The sequence below is a fragment of the Entelurus aequoreus genome, linkage group LG16, assembly GCF_033978785.1.
Source record: "Entelurus aequoreus isolate RoL-2023_Sb linkage group LG16, RoL_Eaeq_v1.1, whole genome shotgun sequence".
Lineage (NCBI taxonomy): Eukaryota > Metazoa > Chordata > Actinopteri > Syngnathiformes > Syngnathidae > Entelurus > Entelurus aequoreus.
Window position 1 is genome coordinate 30,537,498 of NC_084746.1, and position 25,905 is coordinate 30,563,402.

Sequence of the window (25,905 nt, forward strand, 5' to 3'; positions counted from 1 at the left end):
CACTGGCTGCGCGGTGTCGTCAGCGCAGTGTGTGGAAATTTGACCGAGAGACAGCAGTTGTGTCAGGGACAACTTAAACCGAATACAGTCGCACTGTTTGGATTCAACCACCAACCAAGCGAGCTTTTACGCCACAACGCGACCGGCATCGTCCAGTTTGTAAAGGTATGTGTGGATTTATCACGAACTACTCTCAGAAACAGGCAGTTTGCTTGCATGTTCTAAAGTTGCATAACTGTGTCATTAGACTACTGACTGACAGCACACTGACACAGTTTGTGTGTGTTGCTGTCACAATGCATTGGTTGCATGCTAAACGCGATAGCGGATTAAAATGCACTCATCGTGTAAAAGAAGGGGATCGCCACCGAGTTGTTTCGGTTAGGTCGTCCTTAACACAACACCTTACATAAAGAGCAGCCATAGCAGCACATGACTGGCGGGGTTTGTCATGCTGCAACGATTACTGCCTTTTCTCATGCTGAAATGCTTACACTCCTTAATATATTTTATTTTGTTTTACTCTCCTTTATCTGTTAGTCTTGTTTAAAAAAACACAACTAAATATGAAATAACTTAAATGGTAAACAAATAATGTAAAATGATTATTAACTTAATGTGCCCCCTTTTTGGGTTTTATGACTTTTTGTTTGGATTTTTTCCAGGTTCTGTCTCTGTTACTATAAACATACTGTAGGGCTGTGTGGATGTGATCCATTCGGATCCTCTAGGACAGTGAGTATCAACATTTGGTACCTTCTAGTGCAGGGGTGTCAAACTCATTTTAGATCGGGGGCCACATGGAGAAAAATCAACTCCCAAGTGGGCCGGACTGGTAAAATCACTGCACGATAACGTAAAAAATAAAGACAACTTCAGATGGTTTTCTTTGTTTAAAAATAGAACAAGCACATTCTGAAAATGTACAAATCATAATGTTGTTGGGGTTTGTTTTTTTTACACTTACATGTTGCGGTCAATAGTATTCGATCTTTATTTGTCGTTATTTATACTTTCTGAATAAATTATGTGATAATGTTCATTAGTCAACTCATTGGTGTTAATTTTCAATCTATCGTGATAAAAAAATAATATCAAAATCAAATTACAGGATGTTATTTAAGTAGTTTGCTCATTTTCCTCGAATGGTGCACTGACGTCATGTGGTCTATTTTTTTTTCACATATGTAGCATAATCTACCAAGATACATAAAATTGCTATTGTGACATCTAGTGGACACATTTAGAACAGCAGTTTCTTTCATTCAAAACTTTCGGCTAATTTTTATACTTAGCAAACTAATCCCTTGGGCCAGATAAAACCTGTTCTAGTGGTACGCCAAAGAATCACTTGATTAAAGTACAGTGTTTTATTTACTTATATTCAAACACAGTGTTGCTGTTCAAACTGTGTGTAATGTTACAGTGGCCAAAAATATGAAATATGCTTGTTAAATAAAACTTCTGCCTTGTTTTGAATGAATACCTAGGCCTACTATACACTAGTTTATTTTAATGTTGGTTGTTATAGTGGAATTTGAAGAACTGAAGGTTTTCTGAGGTGAAAAAAGTTTGAGAAACGCTGTTCTAGGATATTACTGAGCACCCACAAAATCAAATAGATCACAGCATTTATTTTGCACTAAAATATATAAATACAGAAGGATCCTGGATAGCTTTATCTTTTTGCACCATGAGAGCTGAGTATTACTTGTTGGTCTTCCTATTATTTCAACCTCTTGCATCCCTATTTGCATCGCCTTATTCTCCCTTATGTAAGTCTCTGTACAGTAAAAATGGAGTCCAACTGAACTGCACTTTGCGATTAGGCATGTAACTACCCCCAACCTGATACACATTAACGTTGTATAATGTGGTTTGAGATTACGTATGTGTTAGCAGTCATTCAGAGTTTAAAAAAAAAATGGTTCGCAGGATGACTGTCAGTGTGTGGTTTTTCTAAATGGGGATTTCTACATGAGTTAGTATAGTCTCAGCTGCTTTTACAACATCAATTAATCTTCCGGTCATTTTTTGGAAGATGTAATACTTCTTTTGGGCATTTGTTTAGCAAGTAATTTAGAATCAAATGAAATATAAGATAAACATGTGTATGAAATTAGTTAAAATCTAGTTAATGGTCTTCTATATAGGACTTTCTGCAAAAATGCCACACAGTGCATCCGGAATGTATTTACAGCTCTTCACTTTTCCCACCTTTTTTACAGTCTTATTCCAAAATGTAATTAAATTATTTTTTGTCCTCAAAATTCTACAGACAATACCCCATAAAAGCGTGTTTTTTTTTGTGCAAATTTATTAAAAATATATAAAAAACAACAACTATAAATATCACGTGTACATAAGTATTCACAGATTTTGCTCAATACTTTGTTGATGCACCTTTGACAGCAATTACAGCCTCAAGTCTTGTTGAAAACGATGCCACAAGCTTGGCACTCCTACTTTTGGGCAGTTTCACCCATTCCTCTTTGCAGCATTTTTCAAGCTCCATCAGGTTAGATGGAGAGTGTTGGTTTTCATCCAGGTCACATCTGCATGTTGCTTCATTTATCTTTCCCTCTATTCTGACTACTCTCCTAGTTCCTGTCACTGTAAATACCCCCACAGCATGCTTTACTATGGGGAGGGTATTGGCCTGGTGATGAGCGGTGCCTGGTTTCCTCCAAACTTGATGCCTGGCAAAGAGTTCAATCTTTGTCTCATCAGACCAGAGCATTTTGTTTCTCATGGTCTGAGAGTCTTTTAGGCACATTTTGGCAACTTTATACTAAGAAATGGCTTCCATCTGGCCACTCTTATCATACAAGCCTAATTGGTGGATTGCTGCAGAGTCGGTTGTCCTTCTGGAAGGTTCTCCTCCCTCCACATAGCAATGCTGTAGCTCCGACAGAGTGACCCTCAAGTTCATGGTCACATCCCTGACTAGAGTACGATGTATGCAGTAATGTACCGAGATATCGTGGACAAAATAACAACACTTTTACCATGCAATACTACCCAAAGAGAAGTGTGCTAAGCTTGTAGCATCACATTCAAAAATACTTGAGGCTGTAATTGCTGCTAAAGGTGCAAATTATTGAGCAAAGACTGTGTTTTTAAATGTGAATTGAGGACAACAAATAATTTATTCCATTTTAGAATAAGGCTGTAACAACAAAACCTGGAAAAAGTGAAGCACTGTGAATACTTTCTGGATGCACTGTACATCGCTAAAATACTACTCAAAGATATTCTATCTGACAGGATCACCCTGCTGTTTTGTAATGACAATTTATTCAGTGAAACGAGAAAAAAAATGTAAAACATCAGTACATATGAAATTAAGATGCAACAATAATCGATTGTTAATTGAATCGTAGCTCCTGAATCGTAATCGAATTGTGAAGTGACCAAAGTTTCCCACCTCTACAACCTCTCCTGTTTTCGGAATCTGCTGCAAAGTATTTTCTTGCTAGCTATTAAGTCTTAGTTTTCTGCTTGATGCTATTCATGGGCTGTTGGGATTTGACCCAAAGGCCACAAGTTAAACTTGTGCCTTTAGTCTCATCAATCCTAGACACTTTTGAATTTAGAAGACCGTTCATTGATGCTAACGGCACACTAAAATGTTTCAAATTGTAAGTTTTTCCATCCATCCCTTTTTCATCTGGGAGTGACATGTCTCGATGATTCAGGTATATAAGCTATAAATATTTCATGTGCGTCATTGTAGCCAATTAACCTTCTAGGGGCTGTGTGCTCTCTGTAACTGTTTCCGTTTAAGTGGTAATTTCTGTCTCACAACCATTGCGCACCATGACGGAAATAACATTAAGGTGAACTTTAGAGGTGTCCTGTTCTTTTCAGTGCAGAGGATAAGATAGAACAGGTCAATAATAGTCTGTCAGTTAAATGGTCTGATTTCAACCTTTACGCGGCTGCAAACAGCCCCTTATTTGCAACAGATGAATAATCATATAAGTGAGTCGGCTCGACCTGGAAACCTCCCAAATGGACTGAACATAACATCTTTAGTCATGATTGGAAACCGTCAGGAGGATGTTAACTCTAATTAAATGTCAAACCAGGTGGGACCGTATTCATTTGGTTTTAATTATTTTCTAGGGGAAAAAAATCATATCTATTTTGAGCATTGTATGTACTTATAGACAGTCATGATTTTATTTGTTTGGACAAGCTTAAAGGAAAACTGTACTTTTTGGGGGATTTTGCCTATCGTTCACAATCATTATGAAAGACAAGAACACAGATGTTTTTTGTCGTTACAGCTTGGTTATTACACAGTTTGCAGAACATAAATTAAGTACTGTTGTTTTTAGATGCATTGATTTAATGGTGGAATGGATTGCTCCCATTGGCTGCATTACTAGTCGCAATGTACAAGTGTTTTTTAAGCTTTAGAATTTGTTCTTGTCTCTCGTAAGTACTGTGAACAATAGGCAAAATAAATTCCAAGAAGGTGCAGTTCCCATTTAAAAACATGTAAATTTTTTCATTCGTAATTTGTTGTTGTTCACTGTTGGACATTAGATATTTGTTTTCCGTCTGCCCTTTCAATTGGTAGGCAATCCCTTTTAAGCTCAGTGTAGCAATTATTAAAAAACATTTACGATATGTTTTGGGGGACAAAACACCAGGAATTAACATAAAATACTATACAATACAAACTTAAGACTTAATGTTGGTCAATGGTCAACAATTAGATATACCTGTAGTGTATTGTACAAATTGCTGATTTGAACAGCAGAAATGCTGCAGTTTCCTGGACCTACACATCTCTACATAGAAAATACAAAAGTACAGCTTACTATACTACTTTTCTGCATATTAACCTACTTCCCCAAACTTGACTGGACTTTGGCAACCCCATGTCAAAGTAGGTTGAGATTGTGAAGTATGTAACTGTCTACATGCTTTTCATGGAGGACAAGAAGGTGTTTGATTCACCTCCACTGTACGATTTGGTATACTTTGTGTAAATGCCCAATTTAAACAAGCAGCATTTTTCGCCCACATTCACTGGATTAACATCTACCATCTTTTCCCCCAAACATGATGTTAAGTTGTCTCCTTGGTTATAGTATCCGCCTGTCTAAATGTCCAAACATGTGACTTGTTTGTGCTGCCAAAATTGTGAAACTTGTCAATTCCTGTAACCAAAGAAAATGTTCTGGGATAAGACCCTCAGGGTGGTAAGAGCAGACCGTTTTTTTATTGACTTCTTTTGTGAAGTTCCATCACAGTCTAAGATTGCACTGCTTTTCAATCGAATAGGGGATAAAATGACAACACGACCTCGGATGACATTCTTGCGTTTCATGTGACCCGCGATGGTTGATCCTGTTGAAAAGGTTAAAGGGAGGGCTCAGATGGAACGGATCGTCTCTTCTTTTAAAGGCCACACTGTTTGAGCCAAGCAATAGTTTCAGTGTAGATTAGAGAAGCACCTGCAGTGTTTTCCAGAGGTCAGAAAATTAACCCTGCTATGTGCTAAAAAGCATTCAACTTTTTGAGATTTTGTGACCTTCAACTTAACAAATGTTCACTACCTCATAAAATTGAATGCACCCCTCACCTTCCATTTTTATTACAGTATAGTTTAAGGGGCAATACTATAGGAATGCAACTTGAATCCACAGCCATATTGTCTGAATATCTGGCAAAACAAATGCCCAATGGTGCTCAATCAGTCACACTTTGCACATGTTTTTAGGTTTATATGTGTAACATTTTATCGTTAAGATTAATGCTCTTCTCTCAACAGATTCCTACCAACAGCAGGGCCTTGACAATGGGGTGATTGTGTCCCTCCAGTCCACTCATCAGCAACAAAAACAAGACAGCAGACCTCCTGATGTCAGAAGATTCAGACTCCAAGCACTACTGCTTTTCAATGCTGGAGGACCAGGATAGTGCTCCAGCACGCAGAGCGTCCACATCGTGCAGCTCCATGCCAAGGAGTGCCTCAGGATGCAGTTCCATGGCACAGCTGCAGAGGATGAATGGCTACAGCCAAGGTGGAGCTGACCTCGGCATGCCGTCGGAAGGCAGCGACAGCAGCGGTCAGGAACCTCCCACGTTGCCACGCAACCATCGCAAAAGCGCCCGCTCCCGATCACTCCCGGAGGAAGACGCGGAAATGAAGAGTACCGGGTCCAGCGGCAGCGGGAGCGGCAACGAGAGCCACGGAAACGAGAGCCACAGCAATGAGAGCAACAGCTTGGAGTCGGTGCGCAGCTCCAACAGTACCAGCAAAGATTCCGCTTTGCTGGAGTCTTCTGAGAGCAACAAGAGGTGAGTGTGTTGAATCGTTGATTAGCACTTTAACATAATACACAAGGATCCTTGTATCTGATGAGGTTTCTGTTTAACAAGCCACTCAATGGGTTGATTCCATTTTACCGATGTATCAACTTTTCAGGATGAGTAATAGACACATATTTTGGTTGTCTCAACACATGTGAACATCCATCCATCCTTTTATTTAGGAAGTGTTTATATACAAGTGTGTGAAAGCTGTGTGGAGGGCTTGCAAAGACTTTGAATGCAGATGATTTTTCCATATAAAATAAAATATGCCGTAGAAATTCACCTTGTAAAGGGGGGCCTAGACAGTAACCCCCACGATAATTTAGGGAACACTGTTGTGTATATTTCCCAAATTTCATAAAACACCTTAAAGATGCATCCTGGCTTGCACATACAATCTAGGCTTGCACATACAATCATCTCTTGACAGGAGGCCAGGAGTCTGTACTGGTGAGAAAAGAATTATGGCTGCTCCCCGTAGGAAGTCCAGACCTGCATCATTCGGCAGAGGGACATTGTTGCGCTGTCAACAGTCTCTGTTTATCGCCTTAGCAACACATTGTTTGTATGCGGTGATGCTGTTTTAACATTGCCTCACCTCACTGGAAGTAGAAAGCGTCACACTCTCGATTGCGACGGCAGTACAATACAAAGACGAAGCAGAAGGAAGAACACATTTATGGCCAGGATGATCGTCCGTTCATACAAGTTGCTTGCGTGCATTACCATGTTGAGGAAGGAAGGTGAGCTTCCTCGCCAGGGAGAGACAGGAATTAGACCTTCTTGGACAACGACAACGACATTGAACCTCTTTGGGCCACCTTGCCCTGCTTTTCAACTCTAGTCCAGACTAAAACAGAGTCCCTTGTTGCCACATTAAGCTCTTTCCGTTGGTAAGAGTTTTCCTTGACACACTTGCTTAAGCCAAAGTTAAGACACAGCTAAAATACATGTTCCCTTTGTGTTTGTTGGACTTGAAGAGGCTATTTACAAAGGTATTTCTATTATTAGTTGCGTAAGAAGGTTATTCATAGTGTGAGTCGCCATTACGGTCAGCTGTTAATAGTCTATAGTTAAGCCTTCTTGCTCAGTAAGGCGGTAATACAAGTGAGGCTTTAAAGGTCCCTTTTTATTATAGTACTATTTTTCAACAATGTCCCAGAGGTCCCACTATAGTGTATTTAAAGCGTGTAGACCAAAATCTAGTCTTGATGCTGGAATTTAGATACGCGCTGTATTGTGTTTGTAGCTCTTATATAATGATTTGTGTTTGTTTATTCAATATGATTATTACTTGGGACAAATATAAACATTTATGTACTACATTTGTTCTCTTAAACTTAAACCAATAATTGTAAAGTAAGTTATTGTATGTTTGAAATCAACTTTATTGTTACTGCAATAGTAAGAAGACAACAGAAGGAATTGTAAACAGTATATATAGTATTTATCCATTGCACTGTTCTGTTATTACTCACTCACTTTTGTATTGCCGTGGCTTTGATTGTGTTCTTGTAGGGAAGTTAATGTGTCTCCAATGATGTAATACAGACCAACTAACATGCAGTCAATTAGCCTCCCAAAAAAGCTTTCCAATTATCCGACTTGTCCATGTGTGGTCTGGCCCCTCTAAAACCAGTTGTTGCCACTTATACCACTTATAATTAGAGATGCTACTTGTTGTGTATTCATAGCCAGGTAAGCTTGATATTTAGGTGCACCTGTGTTATGAGTCAGCGTCTCAGAGTCTATTTTGGCCTGTAGTTGCCTTGTTAAGCTTGTAGGTTAATCTAAAGAAACACACATACAACTCTCTTTCCAGATTGACCTGATGTCCTGTGTGTGCGTTTCTGCTTCGTTTAAATTAGTGCGTTTGGTTAATTGAGTGGTGTGACTACTGGTGGTTGTCTTCTAGTTCCGAGTCGTGGCTTAAATAGCTAAATAGAGTTAATAGAATATTAGAAAGAAGCTCTTGGTATGATGCAGCATAGTTCTCCAGTGTTTGTTGGCTGATTATGACCGAGAATTACTACTGGACATTCCTATCGTAAGCAATGACTAGTAAGTACGTTTATAAAGCTTTTGTTAGTGTATTTTTACACTGCACTTTCTGTAATAGCCATTACAGTTTCAGGTGGGTTATGAAATCTACCTGTCCCTACAGTGGTTTTGGATGTGCCAACCTGCTGAGCACCCTTGAAACAACACTCAGGTTAAGGCTCTCCAAATGCGGACATTGCATCTTTGAGTGCGCTTTCTTTTGTCAGCCCTCTCCCAAAAAGAGACGAGGCAGCCAAACTTAACACCACACACTGTGGTTTATGCCGTTTTATTCTTATGTAACTCTTGGGAGGCATATCTCCTAAGTCCAGATAAAATTTCAAAATACAACAAATGTGCCACTGTGTTACACCCTGGCATATGGAACAATAATCTACTATAAAGTAGCCTTCTTTCCTTGAGCTCACTCTGTTGTGAAAGAATCATTGTGAAATACTCTTAGTCGTCACAAATATTCTGCTCCTCTGTCTATTCCTCAGCTCCAACTCCCACAGTCCATCTCCCCCCAGCAGCTCCAATGCCTTCAGTTTGCTGAGCTCCGAGCAGGACAACCCGTCCACCAGCGGCTGCAGGTTAGACCCTAGCCTCTCTACATTAAGCCTTCAGTCTTATCTTTCTCAAGCATGTCTTGACTTGGCCAAAATGTTCTGGTGCCACTTGCAGCAGTCAAGAATCTGCCAAAGCCAAGACCCAAAAAGAGCTGCTAAAAACTCTCAAGGAGCTGAAGCGTCATGTGCCGGCCGAAAAGAGACACAACAGCAAGTCCACCACGTTGAACACCCTCAAGTACGCCCTGCGCTGTGTCAAGCAGGTGGAAGGTAAAGTCCCTGTTTCACGTTGGAAGTCTGCTATACTTTTAACAGTTAACTTGATTTGGAAGTTGTGTTTTTGTGCAGCTAATGAGGAGTACTACCAGCTGCTGATGACCAATGACAGTCAACCATCAGGCCTGGATGTTTCCTCCTATACCATAGACGAGATAGACAGCATTACTTCAGAATACACCCTTAAAAACAATGTAAGTCAGTGAATTGTTCCATTGTTAGAGCTAAAGTTGTGTTTTTTGTACAAAACAGGTTTTTTTGTTGGTATTTTGCGTTTTAACTGTAGTCAAGATCCTAACATGGCCCAATATTTGTGTCTTCTTATTCAGTTCAGACTTTTCTTAGTTGGTTAGTTAGCAGCATTATACCAAACCTATGTAAAAGTTCTTTATTATGTAAAATTGACTTTATAATAAGCTAAATAATTGTGTCTGTTTGTGATCACTAAACAAGGAAAAAATCTATAATCTCCCTAATTTTTTGCTCCATTTTTGAGAGAAAAAGCTTCACTACACAATAAAACCTGGATCTTTGCCAACTGTTTGTCAGTCAGCAAAGACGTGGGAAATGTTAGTTTGATCATTTTGTTTTTCTTAAGTGAACATGCTATACTTAGCATGATGTTGCGGTCAAAGGGGTCGTGTCATGTTTTATTTTATTTTTTTTACATTTAAAACACTACGTTTTAGTCTACATAACATGTAATAGTGGTTCTTTGGTCTAAATTTTGCACAGATTGTGTTTTACGGACATCTTCAAGCCGCTTTCTTACTGCCTCTTCAGAATGTGCCGTTTTTTGGACGGTCTTATTTATCGACTCCACTTTGACTGCGTTTTCTCCTCGCTCACTTTGCTATAGTTTTTAGCGCTTCTATAGCAAGTCTACTGACGGATATAAGTGAGAACTGTTAAGTTGTTGCTCATTGCTAATGTTTGTGCCCTCCCCCCACTCCTGAACGTTATAGTATAATATACTGATTTCCACTTACTCAATTACATTTTAGTTTGGATCCACATAAAAGTCAGGATCAATTACCCCCACCCATTTTTGGAATTTTTGTCCATTACCTGTCATTTTTCATTAGCCAGAAAGAAAGTTAGCATCGTTCTCAATTTTTATCAAATTTCATTAACAATTGATACTATTTAAGTTGTACCGCTATCCAATTACCTGTTTAAATGCAGGAGAGCAGAATATTACAGTATAGCAGTAATATTTACATTGGAATAGTTTTTGTTGGTTGGTTGTTAACTGTGGTCGTCCCTCCAACAGGATATTTTTGCTGTCGCCGTATCGCTCATCACAGGAAAGATTGTGTACATTTCCGACCAAGCCGCCTCCATCCTTAATTGCAAAAGGGAAGTGTTTAAGGACACCAAGTTTGTGGAGTTCTTGATCCCGCAGGATGTCAGCGTGTTCTACAGCTTCACCACACCGTACCGTCTGCCCTCTTGGAGCATGTGCACTGGAGCTGGTAGGTGACTTTCCACTAACAATATTTTTGATACAGCCCATGTTGATTCTGCTGATGTACGTAATGTACTTATTCATGACGATGACCTCGACTTTTGTGGACAAAATAATTAACTTCCTACAAACGTAGAGAATGTCATTAATAAAAATCTGAGCAGCTGCAGGAATTATATCGCATTTCTCCTGAATTAAAACATGTCCTTTTTCTCGCTGCAGACTCATCGCCGCCTGACTGCATGCAGGAAAAGTCCTTTTTTTGCCGTATCAGGTGGGTGGATAACTCCGCGTTACGGCAGCAGACCATCTGCTGCTCGTACCTGCTTGTCATTTCTATTCATGCTTTCATTCCCCTCCGTTTTGTTTTTTTAATTCTTATTATTACTTTGTGACATCATATGCGTCACAGTTAATCGGATTATTGATATAACCGTTGTTTGTGCTTTTGTTATTCAGCAGACTAATGTAAGATGAACAGTCCAAATTTCAGTCAACAGCAAATTGAATACTTAATCCCTTTAGTTTAAAATGTAATTATTATTCACTGAGAAACTAAGAGAAAATTATGGAAGGGGTAAAAAGTCTTAAATCTTTACTAAGCTACATAAAAATATTTTTTTGTGCAATAATGCTGACAAACAAGAAGATGAACTTCCAAACATGTACTCCTCCCAGTGTTCAAAATTAAAAAGCATTCGATCATTAATGCTGATTTCCTCCATTTCCAGTGGCGGTAAGAAATGTAAGGACGAACTGCAGTACTACCCGTTCCGCATGACGCCATACTTAATGAAGGTCCAAGTCACAGGTCATGCTGAGGACCAGTTTTGCTGCCTCCTTCTGGCCGAGAGGGTTCACTCTGGTTACGATGGTAAGGAGACACAAATGAACACATTTAGTTCTTCAATACTTTACAATATTGTTAAAAATAGTGTTCCTGTTTTTTAATAGTGTAATGTATTGGGGTTTTTTTACATTTTGACAGCACCCAGGATACCCACTGACAAACGCATCTTCACCACCACACACTCTCCAAGTTGTGTGTTCCAGGATGTGGATGAACGGTAAGAAATAACATACATTTCCACAGTTATGGTTTTATTTATATGTTGCAGACATGCTTACGTTAAAGAACATCCCTTCATTAAAGTTTGACAATTAAACATGTCCGAAAAGAAGTGGAAAGAAGCAGAGCTTTTTTTAATCAGAGCAATAGTCGTTCACGTCTTGTTTTTAAATGTCACCATTTTCCACAATATGGCACTGAAGACTTTTTATATTTTTAACTAAACATGGTATATGTATTGTGTGTGTGTGTGTGTCAGGGCGGTCCCTCTTCTAGGGTACCTCCCACAGGACCTGATTGGCACGTCGGTCCTCCTTCACTTGCACCCCAATGACAGACCAATGATGCTGGCCATTCACAGAAAGAGTGAGTTAAAATAATATGCACAATTAGAAGAAAATGACCTGATAGATAAGTACCCAAAGCAATAATACCTTTGTCTGCATCCTCAGTTCTCCAATACGCAGGGCAGCCATTTGACCAATCGTCTATCCGATTCTGCGCACGCAACGGCGAGTACGTCATCCTTGACACCAGCTGGTCCAGTTTCGTCAACCCCTGGAGCCGCAAGGTCTCCTTTGTTATCGGGAGACACAAAGTCCGAACGTAAGCAACAGACTTTCACTAATCCCTAACGTAATAGACTTTTAGGAAGTACTCCATGTTAACTTGCATTTGTTGGATTCCAGGGGACCTGTGAATGAGGACGTATTTATGGCCCCAGTGGTGGCCACAGCTGAGCAGAAGACCATGGACTCCGACATCCAGGAGATCACGGAGCAAATTCACAGGCTCCTCCTGCAGGTGAGTCAACAAGGGAAAAAAGTCATTAAAAAGTTAAAGGGAGCGTTTTTACTTAACATATTTTTACTTTGATGCATCAGCCGGTTCATAACAGCGGGTCCAGTAGCTACCGAAGTCTGAACAGCACTGACCCACGACTGGGCATGACCTCCTCCGGGGAGAACCTCAACAATGGCAATTGTAGCAAGTTCCATTTAGAGGAGGAGGAAGTGAGCAGTAAAGACAGGCCGGTGAGTCAATATGTACTGTGGACCCTCAGAAAATAGCATCTTTGATATAGGAATATTGATATAAAGGTGAGATTAGACTTTTGTTTTTAAACAAAACCTTGTAGAATCCTATCGACATGGCAATTGGTAATTCTTTAGTTTATTTCAAACATGCTTAACACAGAGTAAAGTACATCACATGTTTACACTTGCACCATATCTGAAAAGGAGTCGGGAAGAAGCAGAGCTGATCTAATTCTACCCAATCTCCATGTCTCACCAGTTACTGATAGTTGTTTTACTTTGTCTTTAACATGTACCAGATCAAAAAAAATAACAGAATATGTCTATGTCATAGCGAACTTTTCAGGAAATCTGCAAAGGAATCCATCTCCAAAAGAGTCAGGAGCAGAGCAAGAAAGTTCATATCAGTAAGTTCCACTTTGAGAGCTGATGTTCAGTGGGTTGTTAACTTGACCTCACCCTCAAACTTCTGGCTCCTTTCCAGGAGAGTCAGTGCAAAAGAGCTTAGCTGTGGTTCGACCCAAGGACTGTGCCGCTCTCCTCAACTCGAAGGAGACCGCAACACAGATGGAGGAGAGTAGGTCATCTTTCCATGAAGAGATGTCATTGAACGATCAGACGGTCTACTCCTACCAGCAGATCAGCTGTCTGGACAGTGTTATAAGGTAAAAAAAATCACTGTGTTTAAATAATGTGTTGCTGTGGAACCTCACTATAGACACCACACACATAGGTTAATTTGCTCTATTCAGTTTAAAAACATAATACAATGAACTCATCCATGGTATTAATGCTGGCTGAGGAGTTTGCTCCTTTTTGCTATTACAACATTGATTGTGTTGCTGCTGTGTTGTGCAAAATAATTACTACATGACAACGTTGTCACATATTCTATTCTTAGTGCTCTCTAAATGAGTTTTAAAATTGAAATATTTCAGTTCTTCAGTTTTCAAATTTGAGGAGTACCCTCTCTTCAGCCATCGCCCCCTTCCAATAAAAGTTCCATCCTCTGTGCAGTTTAAGTGAATTCGCATTTTAGCTGAAATCGCTGCATTTACAGCAGGAGTCCCCAACCGTTTTTGCACCAACGACCGGTTTAACGTAGACATTTTTTTACGGACCGGCCTTCCATGTGTGGCAGATAAATACAGCAAAAATATGTGCAAAAAAATACAACTCACCATAAAGCTGAATCAGTGGGAGCCATGGCCTTTTTCCCTTTGTAAAAAAAAAAAAAAAGCTCTCCAAAGACTTTTGTTGTTTACACATTTACGCCAGCTTGTGGGCTCATTTTTTATCTGATGCGTTATACGTTAAACAACATTGTCAAGGACAAGAGCAAAAATATATAATACAAGTAGATATACTTATCTACTGTTTCTTTTGCAAGAACCCACTGCATTTACTACTGTAATAAACTATTTTTGTTTTACTGTTGCTATTTAACAATTGCTTGCTGTAGTTTTTACAGTTATTTTTTACAGTGTATCATTGTCATACATACTAGGTACTTGGAGAACTGTAATGTCCCCATCGCTCTGAAAAGGAAATGCCAGTCCTCCTCTAACACCACGTCCTCTAACTCCGATGAGGACAAACACCAAGGGTGTTTCACCATGCAGGTTTCTGAAGGTATGTCCCACTTCATCGCTTCCACAAAGGGATAGCAAATAATATCATCTTATCATGGAGAAAAACCTACTACCTTCTAAGGCCCTTCGTTTCAAAGCTTCTCTCGCAGGACTCCAAAATGGCAGCCCCAAGTCAGTGTCTCTTCTGTTTTCTGTTCTCTTTGGCAGAACCCGCATTGTTGAAGGATCAGTCCGGTCTCTCCGCTTTAGAAGACAAAAAACCCAGTGATACGTCCACAGCGGTAGTGGGCACTTCGCTGCCCCTACCTTTACCTAACAAACCAGAAAGTGTGGTGTCCATTACAAGCCAGTGTAGCTACAGTAGCACCATAGTACATGTTGGGGACAAGAAACCACCGCAAGAATCAGGTACAGTGCAGTGAAAAAAGATCTTCCCGTCCACCGTTTTTTCTCTCTTGTTGCATATTTTTGAGTTGTTTTTTCCACTACTTGTGGAGCACCATTATTGTCCACTCAAAAAAGCCGTAAAACCTACACCAATGGGAACTTACTGTATATACTTAAAATGTATTTTGTTAATTTTATGTATCTGCAAATCAGTGTTTTAATTAGCACATTTTCTTTGATATAGTTAGTGTTATTTTTTAATCAATTTAATTTTGAATGTTAAAAAATAAATAGTAAATTTGTGCCCAAAATATTTTCAAACCTAACCTGACCGCAAATATGCCATGAAAGAGAAAATAAAGCAGGAGAAAAACACTTTTCACAGCACTGTGCAATGCAGCTGCGTATCATTATGTACTTGTTTGCTGCACATGTGCATGTGTTGGTGATGTCATCTTAATGTGCAAAAGGGGAATGTTCGCCATGCACTCTTATCACATGACCAACATAACGCATTTGTGCTGCTCCCCACATATTTCTATGTTTCTCTATGAATGTATGTCTGTCAGTTGTGATTGACGGCTCAAAACAAAGTATGTCGAAAGTTCCTTCCACTTTCATGATCTAAATGTTAAGTCTGTCATGCTGTGTGTGCTAACAAAAAACGTGTTTCTCCGTGAAACGATAACATTTTTGTACTCTGTCATCCATGCAGAGATCATAGAAGATATCTCAGGTGCAGGTGAGACTGTAGAATCTGCCCAGAACCCTGTTGCTCCACCTTGTGCCGTGGGACCTCCCTGCCAGGAGAGGGAGTCTTACAAGAAACGGGGCTTGACCAAGCAGAGTCTGGCTGCCCACACGCAGAAGGAGGAACAAGCCTTCCTTAACCGCTTTAGGGAACATCGCAAACTCACAAACCTCAACGCCAACTGCTCGCAGTACCTGGAGCGCGGAAAGGAAAAGGTCGCCAGTGACGGTAATGCTTTAAACCACACGTGCACATTACTCAATATATCTAGTGGTAGTCCCCTTTAGGGATAAGCGATACCCCACACTTTCTTACCGATACGATACCAAAACCTCTTGCATTGCAATACTAATACTTGTCAGTACAAGGGCAATGTTTTGGGAACTAAATAATATTCTTAGTACCGCTAATAGGATACCAAGTAAGCACAGGGAGTGAAAAAACTAAATTGTTAGAAATTGCTATAAAATGGAAAGGATTAAATAAGCTCTGCTTCTTCCTACTCCTTTTCGGATATGTTGTAATATGATGTACCATATTGTAGCTGTATGTATGTTCGAAATAAATTAAAACCATAACCACAATCAAAACAGGGCTCGGTATCATTTAATTACAGCTATATATTAATGCAAAGCAATGGTTTGGAAATAAATACCTGTATGCTACCAATATCAAATCAAACACCATTCCTTGTTCTACAATAAAACAGATGCATATTTTTTACTTTTTTACTGATCAAATATACCAGTAGAGGTATGCAAAAAAAAAAAAAAAATTCCACTTGACGATACTTTGCCAACAAGTACAGAGTTTCCCTAGATTGCCAAAATACCTGTGGTGGTGGGGGCATGGTCACTATGACGTAATTGCATAATTTGCTGTTAGATTATTTTCTTTAAAAAGGCTAAAAAAATGTCTACACACTTTCAAAAAACAAATCTGTTATATATTTTTATAAAATGTTGCCATATTTTCAATTGTTGCTGCTTATTGTGCAGTGTACTTTGTTGAGAATTTTTCAAGCGTCGAGACACTTTTAAAAACTTTTTTTTATTAAACAACACTAGCAACAAATCTAGCATCTTTTTCTGGTGTTATTATAAAATGTACCCGTGTTGAGAGACTCTACCTTTGTCCCTCGGTGACCCTGACGAGAGGCGAGCTGCAGCAAGCATGACGTCACACTTGCTAGGCGCTGCTGCTCCAATGGAACTTTCTCCCCTTAAAAGCCGCCACTGTCCTCTTAATATTTGCACATTTTTTAGATCTTTGTCCGCGGGTGTATCTGGGATATATTAAAGTTACGTCCTTATCGAAGACATGCTGACAATGCTGCAGACAATGCCGTGCGTCCTGTTTACATCTGGTTTCGTCAGCGCCGTTTTCGGTTAACAAAGTATTTTTCCGGTGGCCGAGTTTTCGGTGCATCACTAGTCGATAGTGCACACATAATAGGCTATATATCCATTCATAATGTAACGACCTACAGGTGATAATGTTTTATGTTCATGTGGTTTTCATGTGCGCCACTTTCAGTTGCATTAAGGGGAAACCCTCAAGTATGCATACATATACATTTTTTGTTGTTTATCAACTCTTGACTTCATACTTTTTTACCCATTTTCTATCCTATACTTTATCTAAAGTTCTTATTTGCAATGGGAGGCAGAAGGAAAAGTAGTTCCTTCCAAATTATTCTGACTTTTAAAATGGCTAGTTTTATCATATTGTTTGATAATATCAATCGATTAATTCTCTAAAGCACGCTCATCTCCCCAAATGTGTACAAGTATCGTAAACCTCCGTATTGGTAATGTACTGTAGATGTACAGGCCAACAGTTTGGACACAACTTCTCATTTCAATGCATTTTCTTTATTTTCATGACTATTTACTTTGTAGATTGTCACTGAAGGCATCAAAACTATGACACCTGTGAAGTGAAAACCCTTTCAGGTGACTTCCTCTTGAAGCTCATCGAGAGAATGCCAAGAGTGTGCAAAACAGTAACCAGAGCAAAGGGTGGCTATTTTGAAGGAAATAGAATATAAAACATGTTTTCAGTTATTTTACCTTTATTTTGTTAAGTACATAACGCCACATGTGTTCATTCATAGTTTTGATGCATTCAGTGATGTCATGAAAATAAATAAAACCCATTGAATGAGGAGAAAGTGTGTCCAAACTTTTGGCCTGTACTGTATTTTGTATCGATCCCCCCATCATTAGTCTGCAGTATCAACTTTGGTAGTTGTGTTTATCTATTTGTTACGATCATTCTCAAATTCTGCTTCCTCACAGCGGCCCCAGCTGCCCAGCCCAGAAAGCAGAGTGGTCCAAACGCAGCACGGCGCAGTGTCCGCAATAAGAAGACCAAATTAAAGCGAGCCAAGCAGACCGAGTCCTCTGACAGCACGGCGTCACACCCAAGTTACCACCACCACCACCTGCGAGCTACCCCCCTCAACCACGGCCTTAACCCCACCTCCTGGTCTCTTTCAGACACGCCCCAGTCCACATTCCCCGTGGCCTACCCTGCCGTAGTCCCTGGTTATCCGCTCCAGGTTTACCCCAGAGCCCCTTCCATATTTCCCCGCACAGATGCCACTGTGCAAGGCTTCGCTGACAATCAAGGAGTCCCCGCTCCGACTTGCCCACCAGGCATCCATCAAACACCTTATACGGCACCCATTGTCACCCCCTACATGGCTGTGGTTCTCCCCAACTTCATGTACCCTCCCATGGCCCCTGGACTTCCACCCCCGCAGCCAGTGTACCTCCCATTGACTGGGGGCTTCTCCAGCCAGGCACAGGCTTTTTGTCAACCGGCTTTTCCGCCACATGGAACCTTCATGATGCCGCCCCCATTTAGCGCCCAGACTCCGTTCAATGCCCAGAACTCTTTTGCCCCCAAGGTGGGCTACATGACGCCGTCCTTCTACGTCCCTCCATCCTCAGAAACCCAAAAAGCTCCTGTGGAGGGGCAGTCTCGCTCTTCAACACCACAGTCTGGAGTAGGACGTGGAGCCAGGGCTTCCCCTCCGCTCTTCCAGTCTCGCTGCAGCTCCCCTCTAAACCTACTGGAACTGGAGCTGTCCGTGGACCGGCAGGACTGCACGGTGCTGTCCCCTGGAGGACAAGGCGGCAACGCAGTCGAACGGGACAAGGGAGCAGGCGGCGTGCAGGCCAAAGAGATGGAGCTGACACAGGTACACAAGGAAACAACACAGCCTTTCATTCGTTCCCCAAAATCTCCCACTATGCAACAATTCACAATGTCTATACTTCCCTATGTCCCACAAATATGAGCATATGAGACATTGTTCTTATGTCTCTAGGAAGTGATTCAGAATGATTCACAGAATATTTGAAACTACATGTTTTCCTTCTATGTATAAAGTCAAAATCAATCTAAAAAGTCCAAAATTGAACTGTGGCCCTGGGTGTTAACACATGATTATTCCTTACACCCTTTAGCCATCTCTCAGTCTCCTTGGTCCACCTGGACCGTTGTATAACGAGGGCACGTCCCGTGTCTCTGAGAGTTTGTCTTGGGATAAAGTGTTCTCTAGGCTGCTGGCTTGCAGCTTTGAGGTAGGCTAATCATCCGAAAAGCTCCACCCTTATCCAATACCATACCTATCCGATTCCATATGTCCGTAATAACTGTCACGATATCCCTTCCCACCCACTCCCACGTTTTAAATTTATAATTTTTGCATATTTAACCGCAGCACAGACCAGAGCTGCAAAACCTGACATTGCTGCAACAATACCTTATTTTTAATGTGTATATTTTTGATGCTACACTGGTATTGGGTGGACCAGCCAGGATATGTGCAATTTCAAGACATGATGAACACATTTTTTACTAAAGTACAGTACAGGCCAAAAGTTTGGACACATCTTCTCCTCATTCATGCGTTTTCTTTATTTTCATGACTATTTACATTGTAGATTGTCACTGAAGGCATCAAAACTATGAATGAAGACATGTGGAGTTATGTACTTAACAAAAAAAGGTGAAATAACTGAAAACATGTTTTTTATATATATATATATATATATATATATATATATATATATATATATATATATATATATATATATATATATATATATATATATATATATATATAATATATAGTTGCTTTAAAATAGCCATCCTTTGCTTTGATTACGGCTTTGCACACTCTTGGCATTCTCTCGATGAGCTGTACTGTACATTTGACACCTACATGGCGAGCACAGGAATGTTCATAACTGCTCATTTGTGCATACTGGGCAGAATTCCCATTCACACTTTAATTTTGCCCTTCTAGATCCAGATTATTTTGAATTTACATGAAACTATGCAGAGTTTTTTGTCTTTTAAGCAAGCATAAATGCAATGTAATGTGTCTTGCCATGACATAATTTCTGGTATTTTGAACCAAGTAAGACTAAAACGGTAAAATACAGATTGTATACTACAAATTGTAAGCTCGAGGAGTGAACATCAACCGTCTCGCTTATGATGGCGACTCTCCTGTTTTCCAGGTGTCTCCCGGCGACGACAACAACAGCGATGCCAACTCGTGCTCCAGCGACATGTTGGACATTATCCTGCACGGGGACTCGTGCTCGGGCACAGGCTCGGCCACCTCGGGGTCCATGGGCTCTAGGTCCAACGGCTTCGGAACGTCGGCCAGCGGGACGTCCAACAGCGGAACATCTAAGAGCAGAATGTCGGCCAGCGGGACAGGTGTGCTCATTTCTGTATCTTACGCAATACGTAGTCCGAACTTTTGCCAACGTGTGTGTATTCGCCTCACAGGTAGCAACAGCAGTAAATACTTTGGCAGCGTAGATTCGTCCCAGAATAGCCAGAAGGTGAAAGGTCACTCGAGCAGCAGCGAGATGGAGCAGAGCGACCACGTCATGAAGTACGCGCTGCAGGATCCAATATGTCTCCTCATGGCCAAAGCTGACAACAAGGTGATGATGACCTACCAGCTCCCCTCTCGGTGAGTAGCAAAATCTGATTTTATCCTGATAATAATAATAATAATAATAAAATGTTTTCCATTCTTCTGTAGCTAAATAAATATCAGAAACACTATTAACTCATATTACATATCGTTGAAGGTGTCAGTCATTCATAATTGACGATGCTGTGACTCTGTGCTTCTTTGTGTGGCTAATGGCTGCCCTCTGGTGGTAGACAGGTGTCATTACTGGGAGACCTGGTCTGGAAAACTTAACAAAAAAAACAGTGATTTGATAATTTTAATGTTATTTGTGATTTGCAGGGTAGACCCCAGCATAATATTTTTTCTGCTTTAAATGGTAAATAATTTAGTTTTTTTAATGGTATCTTTAAATATAAATCTCTTTGTTTATAATGTATATTTTCTGCTGGATCTACTCTTTATTTTATGATGCCTTTTTTTGCTGCGGCTGTTACATATACTGTAATATTGTACATGCTAATTGGAATTTTTTATATATTGTATATATTATATAATATAATAGTATATATTGTATACTGTATATATAATATGTAAATATTACATATGTTATATTTTTTCTTGCCCTGATGAGCCAAGGATGCCGTTGTGGCTTTGCAGCCCTTTGAGGCATTTGTGATTAAGAGCTATATAAGTAAAATTTGATTGATTGATATTTTATATTTCTACTATGGTACATTTTTAGTCTACTTTATACTTTTTTTGTTTTCGCCCTCTTTTTGTGCCCTTTTGTGCATTATCCTTTCCACCTTTGTAACTGAGCTACTGTGTGGAACCATTTCCCTTGTGGATCATTAAAGTTTGGCTAAGTCTAAGTTTAATGGCGCAATGTGCAGGCAGTATGACAAGTGATTTCAAACAATGTTTTCCAGCAAAAATATGCTTCAGCAATATTTTGTGTAAGATTTTGTGTAAATGCACGCTCTGTAAGTACAGCAATTGATTTTCAATGAAGCCATCTTTTTAAAAAATGTACGTATTTAAAGGTGCGTCCATTGTTTGGCCATTTATATATCTTATAACAGGGTTCTGCTTGTATTTGCAATCTCCTGTCAATAGACAACCGTTAATGGGAAGTTGTAGTGTTTGCTGAAATAAAGCGGCTAAAAGATGGCTGTCCTTGTACCCGCAGTGACATCCAAAAGGTTCTCCAAGAGGACCGCAAGAAGTTGAGGCTGATGCAGAATAGTCAGCCGTGCTTCACCGAGGAGCAGAAGAGAGAGCTGATTAAGGTCCACTCCTGGATGAAGAAGGGAGGTCTGCCCAAAGCCATTGATGTCAAGGTAAGCTACTACATTTCCGATGACTTTGCTCTTTAATAAATGATCTCAGAAATGAGTTGAGCTGAATCTACAAAACCCAAAACCCGTGAAGTTGACACTTTGTGTAAATCGTAAACCAAAACGGAATACAATGATTTGCAAATCCTTTTCAACTTATATTCAATTGAATAGACTGAAACGACAAGATACTTAACGTTCAAACTGGAAAACTTTATTTTTTGCAAATATTAACTTATTTGGAATTTGATGCCTGCAACATGTTTCAAAAAAGCTGGCACAAGTGGCAAAAAACACTGAGAAAGTTGAGGAATGCTCATCAAACACTTATTTGGAACATCCCACAGGTGAACAGGCTAATTGGGAACAGGTGGGTGCCATGATTTTTATTTTTTATTTTATTTTTTTAATACACTTTAGTACTTTGAGGTTGTTTACTCAATGTAAAGTGCTTTTTACAAATAAAATGTATTATTATTATTATTATCATTGGGTATAAAAGCAGCTTCCATGAAATGCTCAGTCATTCACAAAGAAGGATGGGGCGAGGGTCACCACTTTGTCAACAAATGTGTGAGCAAATTGTCCAACAGTTTAAGAACAACATTTCTCAACCAGCTACTGCAATTAATTTAGGGATTTCACCATCTACAGTCAGTAATATCATCAAAAGGTTCAGAGAATCTGGAGAAATCACTGCACGTAAGCGGCGATATTATGTACTGTGGATCCCATCAAAAAGTGACATCAGTGTGTAAAGGATATCACCACATGGGCTCAGGAACACTTCAGAAAACCACTGTCAACAGTTCGTCGCTAAACCTGTAATTGCAAGTTAAAACTCTACTATGCAAAGTGAAAGCCATTTATCAACAACACCCAGAAATGCTGCCGGCTTTGCTGGGTCCGAGCTTATCTAGGATGGACTGATGCAAAGTGGAAAAGTGTTCTGTGGTCTGACGGGTCCAGATTTAAAAACATTTTTGGAAACTGTGGACGTCGTGTCCTCCGGACCAACGAGGAAAAGAACCATCAGGATTTTTATAGGCGCTAAGTTAAAAGCCAGCATCTGTGATGGTATGGGGGTGTATTAGTGCCCAAGACATGGGTAACTTACATATCTGTGAAGGCACCATTAATGCTGAAAGGTACATAAAGGTTTTGAAGCAACATATGTTGCCATCCAAGCAACGTTATCATGGATGCCCCTGCTTATTTCAGCAAGACAATGCCAAGCCACGTGTTACATCAATGTGGCTTCATAGTAAAAGAGTGCGGGTACTAGACTGGCCTGCCTGTAGTACAGACCTGTCTCCCATTGAAAATGTGTGACGCAATATGAAGCCGAAAATACCACAACGGAGACCCCGGACTGTTGAACAACTTAAGCTGTACATCAAGCAAGAATGGGAAAGAATTCCACCTGAAAAGCTTCAAAAATTGGTCTCCTCAGTTCCCAAACGTTTACTGAGTGTTGTTAAAAGGAAAGGCCATGTAACACAGTGGTAAATTGCCCCTGTGCCAACTTTTTTGCAATGTGTTGCTGCCATGCAAAAAAAGTAAAATTGTTTCTCAGTTCGCACATTAAATATCTTGTCTTTGCAGTCTATTCAATTGAATATAAGTTGAAAAGGATTTGCAAATCATTGTATTCTGTTTTTATTTACGAATTACACAACGTGCCAACTTCACTGGTTTTGGGTTTTGTAAAAAACAGCACAACATCCAAAACGATAAAACATATAAAAGTAATACAAGTAGCAAAATAAATAAATCTAAAATTATAAAAGCCTCCACAATATTCAATGTCCAGCTGACAGGCTTGCTTGCCAATGGTTCCACAGACCAGTAATTATATTGTTGTTTGACTCAGCTGCATACACATGAAACTAAACATTAAATAAATAATATTTATTGATTTAATAATATCATATTTTTATTATTAATACCTTTTGATATTATTGCAATTTTTACCGTAATTAAATGTTTTACTATATGCCATATATATTTTAAATACGTATGTTTTACATTTTTTGTATGTTTTTAAATGTATTTTCCTGCATTCTTAATTTGTGGCGCTTTTAAAGTCCTGGGGTGTTTTAAAAGGCCATTATAAAATGCATTTCTAGTAATGACAGGAATAAATATTTTTATGATTATTTCGGTGTGGTTAGAGTTTAGAGCACAGGTGTCAAACTCAAGGCCCGGGGGCCAGATCTGGCCTGCCACCTCAATTTGTGTGGCCCCCGAAAGTGTGGAAATATGTGTAAATAAAGTACCTTAACTTTTCTTAATAAATGTATTACAAAAATAAATGTACTGTGTACAATTACATATATTTATACTTTAATCATCTGTAATAATAAAACAAAATATTGTATCATCATATATTTCAAAACAATGTTAATGTTCAAATAAAGAGAAATACTTAAATATCTGCTTGACTTATGATTTCAAAGCAAGTAATCTAACAAACTGTTCATGTTAAAATTTTACAGTAACGTTTTTGTTTTTTTTTACAGTAAAATCCACTTTCAATATAGAGTAATAATACACTACAAAACACAACAACCGTAGATTTTACAGTATAAAAAACTTGCATGAATTTTTACGTTAAAAAAACAGTGGTACCGTTTATCCATTCCATTTAATTTAATTCCATGTATTTTATATGCTGTAAAAATCAAAAAACCTGCAAATATTACGGTAACATTGTGGCGACTGAGCTTCCAGTTTTATACAGTACAATCTAAAGATTTGGCTTTGTACAGCGTACGTAAAAAAAAAAAAAAAAGATTCACGTTTTATATATACACATTTATATTCATACTGTATATTATTCACTGTTAAAAACGGCCCTCTGAGGGCAACCATAACTGCGATGTGGCCCTCAATCAAAACGAGTTTGACACGCCTGCTGTAGAGTGATTGTGTCCTATTATAATAAAGGTTGAATCGCTAAAGTGTAATTGACCAATTTGTCCACCGGGTGGCACTATGATGCAGTCGCTCTTCTTGTGTATTGCAATGAATGAGAAAACCCAAGCATTCTAGTATTTAGAAAGGCAGAATTGTTGGATTGTGCAGCTGTACCCAATGAAGTCAGGTTTTTATTCCAACATCTCTTCCTCGTCCAGGTCTGCTCCTGCTGCGACAGCGCCATTGATTCGGCGCCAGCGGACAACTTGCCGGACTTGGACCTCGCGGACCCCGAGCCTGCGGAGCTTAGCCGCCACAGGACGGACGCCTCCCCTCCTGGCTCCTGCACTAAAGACTTTAAACTAGACTTTAAACACAAAGCCACTCAAGACTTTGCGTTCTCGTGACAAAGAAGGGGGCGACCCCATGTTCATCATTCCAAAATAACTTTTATGCTGTAATATAGTCTTGAATTTTTGTAGAATTGTAAATTTTTTTTTTTAATGAGTGCTCGCTATGATACATTTTCTCTATTTCAAAATGTGCAGCTCTTTATGGACGCTGCAGGCGACGTACAGATGGAGCGCAGGAAGGGAAATGTTAAAAGTATGGCAGCCGCAGTAAGTGAGTTCCTACAACACTTTGCTGCTGCAGGCTAAGGAGAACCATTTGAAGGCACAAGTGCACTTTGCAGGGCGGCGTTGGAGGATGAGGATTCGTGTTGATCTTTATGTCGCCGCCCTTTTAATTCATTCATTTCTGTTTTTTCAAATTGCCTAATAAACAAAAGTGAACCACTAGACAATCAGAGCATTCTCTCACTTTATTAAAGTATATTATATTTCCGCAAATAGTGGCCTCGCTTTTCGTAGACGCTACTTGAACTCTTCCTACCGGGGGAAGAAAACAAGTGGTACCACGTGTCTATAGACTACCGTATTTTCCGGACCATAGGGCGCGATTATAAGGCGCACTGCTGATAAATGGTCTATTTTCGATCTTTTTTCATGTATAAGGCGCACCGGATTAAAGGGCGCATTAAAGGAGTCTTTTTTTTTTTCTGAATGTAAAACACTTCCTTGTGGTCTACATAACATGTGATGGTGGTTATTTGGTCAAAATTTTGCATAGATGATGTTTTACAGATCATCTTCAAGTAGCTTTCTGATAGTCGCT

At 39.6% G+C, this 25,905-nt stretch overlaps 1 protein-coding gene across 4 annotated transcripts; it reads left to right on the forward strand.

Moving 5' to 3' along the window:
- The first annotated feature begins 7 nt into the window (after positions 1-7).
- Positions 8-25,528, forward strand: per2 (period circadian clock 2). Of its 4 annotated transcripts, XM_062022614.1 has the most exons (24): positions 8-165; positions 5,789-6,318; positions 8,874-8,966; positions 9,058-9,212; positions 9,291-9,412; positions 10,492-10,693; positions 10,909-10,960; positions 11,418-11,560; positions 11,675-11,753; positions 12,015-12,121; positions 12,208-12,361; positions 12,445-12,559; positions 12,640-12,789; positions 13,127-13,199; positions 13,277-13,457; positions 14,300-14,424; positions 14,592-14,792; positions 15,487-15,750; positions 17,823-18,730; positions 18,999-19,115; positions 20,061-20,265; positions 20,338-20,527; positions 21,663-21,813; positions 24,948-25,528. In XM_062022614.1, exons 2-24 carry the CDS (start codon positions 5,879-5,881, stop codon positions 25,134-25,136), a joined length of 4,416 nt encoding a protein of 1,471 aa, XP_061878598.1. In that variant the 5' UTR covers positions 8-165; positions 5,789-5,878; the 3' UTR covers positions 25,137-25,528. The 4 variants fall into 4 exon arrangements, with proteins under 4 accessions (XP_061878598.1, XP_061878597.1, XP_061878599.1 ...); XM_062022613.1 differs by having other exon boundaries at positions 20,061-20,527; XM_062022615.1 differs by lacking the exon at positions 18,999-19,115.
- The last annotated feature ends 377 nt before the right edge of the window (positions 25,529-25,905 follow it).